Source organism: Diadema antillarum, unplaced genomic scaffold (genome assembly GCF_040938485.1).
Source record: "Diadema antillarum isolate AM-2024a unplaced genomic scaffold, OU_Dant_1.0 seq00000544_RagTag, whole genome shotgun sequence".
NCBI lineage: Eukaryota > Metazoa > Echinodermata > Echinoidea > Diadematoida > Diadematidae > Diadema > Diadema antillarum.
The window spans coordinates 134803-141934 of NW_027271490.1; the positions used below are offsets into that span (position 1 = coordinate 134803).

General features: G+C 42.9%; 1 protein-coding gene across 2 annotated transcripts in view; it reads left to right on the forward strand.

Annotated features, from left to right (window-relative positions):
- The window catches only part of LOC139734709 (uncharacterized), a 32307-nt gene extending 26140 nt beyond the window's left edge, over positions 1-6167 (forward strand). For both annotated transcript variants that reach the window (XM_071645502.1, XM_071645503.1), the window contains exon 2: positions 2539-6167. In XM_071645502.1, coding sequence (XP_071501603.1) covers positions 2644-5415 — 2772 coding nt within the window. In that variant the 5' untranslated portion in view covers positions 2539-2643 and the 3' untranslated portion in view covers positions 5416-6167. The remainder of the gene's footprint in view (positions 1-2538) is intronic.
- The last annotated feature ends 965 nt before the right edge of the window (positions 6168-7132 follow it).

The window sequence follows — 7132 nt, forward strand, 5'->3', positions numbered from 1 at the left end:
ACCAAAACTCAGTTTGCAGCTGATGCTGCCAATATTTTGCAGACATGGTGGATCATGAGTGTCTGAGCCATATATGGTGTGGTGCGAGGACGCACGTCATTGACAATGTTGTCATGTTCCTATAGTCGAGCCATAACATTGTTTATAAATGGAACTTGGAATGCACATTTTATTTGTTTGCACAGAGAGAGCCCATTCACGGCAAAACATATAGGTCATTAAATGCGGAACAGTTTGGCCATGTAGCCCTCGTGCAATTGCTCATAGGATGCATGAAGCACAGTTAGCTCAAGGCAAAAGAGAACGAACCTGTGTAGTGTATGTGTTGTGTGTGTGTGTGTGTGTGTGATTCAAACATGGGAGTTCGGATAAATTGACTGCCATAGATGATGTGTACGTGTGAGCCTCACATGCAGCCTTTTCCAAACCATGTTCGCTGGAGGACTTCGCTCCTTTCGGTAGTCACCCCCCGCGACAGGATGCGCCTTATTTGAGTTTCCCCACGAAATCTGCTCGCTCAGACAGAAATAGATGCAAATTTGAGCCAAAAGTTTTATTTTTGGAACCTTTCTTTTTCATGTACCCCTAGACCCAGTGCTGACAAAGATCTTGCACAAGTGTGATCGTATAATACACATTCCACACCATTTTTTTCCAAATTTATTCTCTTATCTGCCTGCACATTGTGTGGAAGGTAAATTTAGTATACAGAGAGGCACCACTACTCTTGGTTAAGGGGTATTATTATACATGACATGTCTCTCTTTATCATGCATTATTTAGGTCTTTAAAGACACAAGTCAGAACAGAACTAGCCACTTCAGCGAGGCGAAATGCCACAAGCTGTAGCCTACATGTTACATATCAACCCTTCAAGTCCAATGAACCACATACCATGTCTGCAGCTTGATGCTCTATCTTTTTATTATCAAATTGCCCCAATTATTAGTGTCAATAGAAAAAAAAAGTAAAACATTTTCCAATTTGAGTTCTGTTCATCATGCATAAATTGTTTTTATATTATAATTTTGAAAAGTATTCTATTGTTTCACATAACTGATTTATATTTTAATAAGCAACATATTTTTAAAAGTTGAATGTTGATAAAGTCTTGAATTTGCTTTTTTTTAAAGGGGGGGGGGGATTTCTTTCCAATTTTGTGCAGATTTAGTTACTTTAGCCAGTTCTATGTAATATTTCTTTGATATACCGTACTCTAGGGTATGCAGTAAAATTCAAAGTTGCCATTTCAGTAAGGACAAGATGATAATTAAAGCAGCAAAATTATCACACAACTTTAGGGGTAGTATTCCATGCAGTAAAGTTAATGTGTAAGTATAAAATTTTTATCAAAATACAGACTAGGGACTATGACTTTATTTTGGAAATTATGTCATGTTACGTCAAACCCATGACGTGATTAGCTTTCATAACTTACCTTTTCAGTGTCATCCTTGAGATTTCATGTCACAGCCATTTCAGGCTGCAGTCTTATTCATTGTCTTATTTTTGTCAACTCGCTGGAATTTGCTTGCCCCCCAAATAGCACTTGGTTGCTATGGAGCAAGTTTTTTTTATTTATTTATTTATTTTTTTTTTTTGCGGAGTTTGTATCGTCTGTGCCCTTTGCGTGATGTACACTGTACTACCCCCAAACTGCAACATGTGATGCTCTTATATCACCAGAACTGAACAAACAATTGACTTTGAAAACTTTGTCGGTATATAGATCCACCGCAAATGTGTTCCCATGGCAGCCACAAAGTGTACCTGTGTGAGCACAAGGTTTCTCCACAGGGTGTACTTTTTTTAATAGCTGCTTGAGCGGAGGTATAACAAACACGGCGCTGTGACCCGAAAGTGCAGCCATTCTCCAGTGTACTATGCAACCAGCTCCTAAAGGCAAATGCCTATAAATGTGTGGCATATATCTAGCATGTCACTTTAATATCAAAGAGTGATATGAGATGAGGGAGCTTTGCAGAGACTCTATTATGAAGTGTTGAGAACCGACAAGGGGAATAAAAAGGTTACGCTCTTGTGTTTCCTTAGATTTTACTTCCAAGTGGAAGTGCATTGCAAGAGAGTATCATCATGTTAGCAAAAAAAGAAATACGAACTCAAACAATGCAACTCAAGGAAAGAAATATCTGAAAAGATGATAGACACATTTGTAAACTTTAATGAGTTCTAAACCTGATCACAAAAAGTCATGTGTTGTAGTACACTTGTAGTGACATGGTACTGAAAATGGGAGATCTGTGGTGTTAAATGTGTACATAACTTTACCAGGAAATTTCATGAGAGATGTTCATCGCATTCCCAACGCTGTTATTGCTGTTGAATTCTCCTTTGTTTCGAGGCTGGAAAATGTTTCTGAAAATGGAGAAACACGTTTGTTTTCCCACTTTGGCAAGTGATTGACAGACACATTGCATACCACTAAAGGACGATGTGATTGTGAAATTTGCATTTGTACATCATCATGGGATTATATAATCAGACGTTGTTGCTTTTCTGAATTTGTTATTACTGCAGGTTCTTGTTTGGTGTACCAGCACTGAGCCGAGTAAGGAGAGGAGGTGATGTCTTGAGATGCTGACGTAGCCAGCTACTGACTGTGAGAGTCGAGAGAGAATCACGATGACTTTGGTTGCACTACCCGCTGGAGGTCAGCAGCCGTCCACGTCGGGACCCCAGTGCCGTAACGGAGGAAACAGAATGGCGGGCGTCACCTCATCATCCAAGCCGGAGATGTACAGCAGGGGCGTGCAGACAGGCTTCCCGCACGCCCCTCAAAATGACGAACTTCCCATCTGCATCTGTGGGCAGGCTGCGGAAGGAACCTGCTGGTGCGAGAGCCTAGGTATCCTGAAGGAGCTGGAGGCATGCAAGCTGGCACTTCAGAAGGGCTGCCGTCCATCACGGGTGGCCATTCTGCTCAGCATCCATGAGGAATTCTGCAGAACGGCCCGTGGAGATACCATCATCAACACCCGCAGGAGGGGAAGTGCTCATGGCGATATCCGTATGCGGCGCTCGAAGGTAGCCCCTCCGCCGACGCTTCCACGGCCCAGGGCTCAGAGTTTGATTGTGCGGAATTCAAGGGCTCTGAACAAGGCCAATGAACTACGACAACAACAGAACACCTCTGGTAACATTGCACAAAAAGGCCAAGGAGATTGTGTCAGGCCCAAAGTACTTGAGCAGCCTCCTGTCAAGCAAACACTAGATAGATCAAGTAAGTTAGATATTCGCACAAGAGCCATTTTGAAGCAGGAAGTCGGAAAGGGGGATAAGTGCCTTGATGAATCATCACCAAAGTGTGTCACAACTCAGCCTGAAAAGACCAATCCCAAGCCAAATCCTGAGAGCGGCATTGACAACAGCAGTTACGTCTCAAAGGCTCGTCTGGTCTTTCTCGGTGTCCAGAATAAGAGCAGAGGAAACAATGTTCGGCCAACTAAGAGTGGTTCAAAGGACATTGAGCTGTGCAAAGAAACAGTGGCCAATAATGTTATTACACACCAAAGAGTCACCAGCCGGTCTGACCCCATCAAGAACCAGACTTCCCAAAGCAAAACCTCTGACAATGTCAACAGAGTCCAGGGACACCATGTGCAAACCAACATAAATGCCAAGAGAGCTGAATCCCTTGAAGGAAGACAGGAGAGTGCCAGGCTTTCATGTGATGAAGCAGCTGTTGCTGCATGTGCACCATCACTAGTGGAAGGTGCTTGCTCTCCAGGATGGAAGTCAGATAGCCAAGACAGAAGTGTGAAGGATAGCGAGTGTGTCGGGTCATCAGTGGAGAGAAGTCCTGTCGACACATGCCTTAATACTCCTGGACAGTATGAGTCGGAACGTAATGTGGCTAGGGAACAGAAAAAAGAAGAAACATCTCTACTGGTGAATTCCCGTGTACCCTCTCCATTGCCTCTCAACAGTGTGACTGATGGAGGAATGCGTGAAGAAAGTGTTCGGGCGGAAAGTGCAGATGCAGAAGTGTTTCTTGAAAAAGTGGAAGAACGCGCACAGAGCAATCGCTTATCTTGTCGGGACAGTGGAATAGGAGATGATGTGTCCTTGAGTGATGTAAGACTCTGTGCCAGTCAAGACATTATCGTTGAGGATAAGACTGAAGATTCTCATCAGATCTCTCACTCAGAATCAGAGGATTTGACGAATCAAAGGGTTTCTTGTGTTGAGAACTCACAGGAGAGGAATGATGATGTAGGGACAGAATGCAATATTTCTCCAGAGCAAGGAAACAACTCACCTGCCAAATTGAAGGAGGCTCCTGAAGCTGTCAAGGACAGGCCTGTGTCAGATGCAACCCTCCAGACAGATGAGGAGCCCTTGCTTGGGGCCTGTGCAATGTTTGGACTCACTGACGACTCAGCCACTTTGGCTATCAAAGAGCCAGAGGTCACTCTTGATGCCCTAGCATTGAGGCTCTCTGAGGAAAGCCCCTGCAAGCGGACTGATGCTGAGTCTCCAGATGGTGAAGCAAAGCAGGAGACTGATCCAGCACAGCGCTCTTTCATGTCCTCTGCCTTTTTCATCAGGAAACCAGACACTCGCTTCAAATCTGAACATTGCCTTTACGTTCTCGATGGTGAAGTGCGGGCAGAAAAACCTTGTAAGCAGGTGTACCTTTCTGGTGCCAACATTCGTCTCGCCACGGATCAGAAATTTGTGTCCTCTTTGGATGTTAACCCACCGTTGGATCAGAGCAAGGAGATACAGAACTTGGATGAGGTCGATGCGCCAGTAGAAGAAACTTGCCCGAAAAAGGGGAACAGGCGATCGAGAGAGCTGAAGCCACGCCGCCCCTTGAATCCACTTAAGGTTGGCACCCTGAGGTATCTCATAAGCCAGAGCCCGTTGGTCTTGTGTGAGCCATCAGACAGTGATTACGAGGAGTCAGACAGTGAATCGGACGAACCGTGCGTGGCCAGCAATGAGGACATATTTGCTGTCATGCCTGTTGACATAGTGGCTAAGATCTTTAAATATCTTGACACTCGTGATCTTGCACACCTGAAGTGCACCTGCAAGGATTTTGAGTGGCTGATCAACACCTTCAACATCAAAGGCCAGGACTCCAAGTGGGTGGAGATGGACTCGTATCGCAACGACCCGTGCATGCAGTGCGGGAAGATCCGCGACCCGTGGGGAGACGTCTCCCTTTGCTGCTGGCACCCCAAGATCTACTACCGCAATGGTCACATCGGACGCCGCTACTGGACGTGCTGCCTCAACACGGACGAGGATGCCATGGGATGCATGATTGGTCTCCATGACAACAACTGGACGACATCCAATGTCACCATGAAGAGCATCCCAAAGCCCTGGCGCAGCCGCATGTGGCACCTCTGCTCCCGCAAGGACGTCTGCTGGCCAGATCTCTGAGGTATTGCTGGCAGAATGTAGGAGTCCGCATGCCCCCATAAAAGATTGCATCTCACAAAGCAACTTGGCGGTGTCAGCCCTTTAAAAAAAGAAGAAAAAAAAAAACAATACATGAAGTGCCAACTCTCAGGAAGACGATGTAGCCATTGCAATTTTGCCATTCATGTCAGATAAGTATCATGTAAGTGACCTGAAATTCTGAATGTTTGCTTTGTGCAGAGGAGGAGATCTCTGTCTTCTAGCATCTGGAGATGTGTTTCTCTGTTAAAGCGGTGTACCATGATCTATGTTGATGAAACTTACCAGTTGGAGTTACTGTATTTTTTTGTTTGTTTGTTGCAGATTTGATGATTATTTCTTCTTCACGTTCCTCCAATGTTTGCATCATTTGATGCATTCACTTGTCCAAAATGATTTACCATGTTGCCTTTACTTACTAACTGTTCACTCTGAATGTTGGTCTGTTGATTTATCTGTTGCCATGACACACTGTATACATGCCACTCAGTAGTTCATTGAACAACTGTCATCGGGAGTAGTGTGCTACTGTTAGCAAAAAGTGTTTTAGTTTTGGTTGTCCTTAGTCATGTTCGAACCTTCTAAATACCAAATTGGGAACATCTGTAGCAGGTAAAGAGGATTGTGTAATATTGCTTTGTTTTGTTCTTGTTGTCATGTGAAGGTTGTTTTACATGAATTTTTTGGTCTTTTTTGTATACAGAATGTTGTAAAGGGATAAAGTCATTGAGAACATGGTATGGTATCTGCAAGTTAAAGGACAAGTTCACCTTCATAAACATAAGGATTGAGAAAATGCAACAATATTAGTAGAACACATCAGTGAAAGTTTGAGGAAAATTGGTCAATCGATGCAAAAGTTATGAATTTTTTTAATTTTTGTGTTGGAACCGCTGGATGAGGAGACTACTACAGCTTGTGAGTCATATGCGTACAACAGTATAAAGAAAATGTAAAAGAAAATTCAACATATTTTCACTTTTTTCGCATAATAATAGAGCACTTGACTTGCCTCTTTCTAAAGGCAGGGGGAATAATATTATCCATAACATTTGTTGGTAACGAGTCAGGGGAATGTGTACTTTTTTCAAAAGATGGAATTTTGTGAAATTCTCTTTATATTTTCCTTATATTGTTGTACGCATGTGACATCTAAGTTATTCATACACTGCAGTAGTCTTCTCATCCAGCGGGTACTACACAAAAACTTCAAAAATTCATAACTTTTGAACGGATTGTCTGATTTTCCTCAAACTTTCAATGATGTGTTCTACTAATATTGCTACATTCTCTCAATCCTTATGTTTATGAAGGTGAACTTGTCCTTTAATCACTGTAATTTTGATTTTTTATTTTTCAGAGCTTTGTTTACTGCCACTAAGGAGGGCAAATCTTATTTTGACTATTCAAAGATGATTTTACAGGAGAATTTATTCTGCAGTGCCAGGTTGTGATAATTTTTTGGAAGGTGATTTTAAAACAGAATAGATAGAGATATAGCTATGTAAGAAGTAAGCAGTCAGATTGTCGGTCATCAAGTCACTGCCCCGTTGCGCCAACCTGAAGGCTTTTCTGATTCATTCTGATGAAGGGATAACTTGACTGTTAATAGGCAACAAAAGATTAAAGAGTGTGAAATTCAACAAAGTGGATCATTGCTTTAGCAAGCTAGTAGGATTTTTCCGAACCTTTTTTTTCC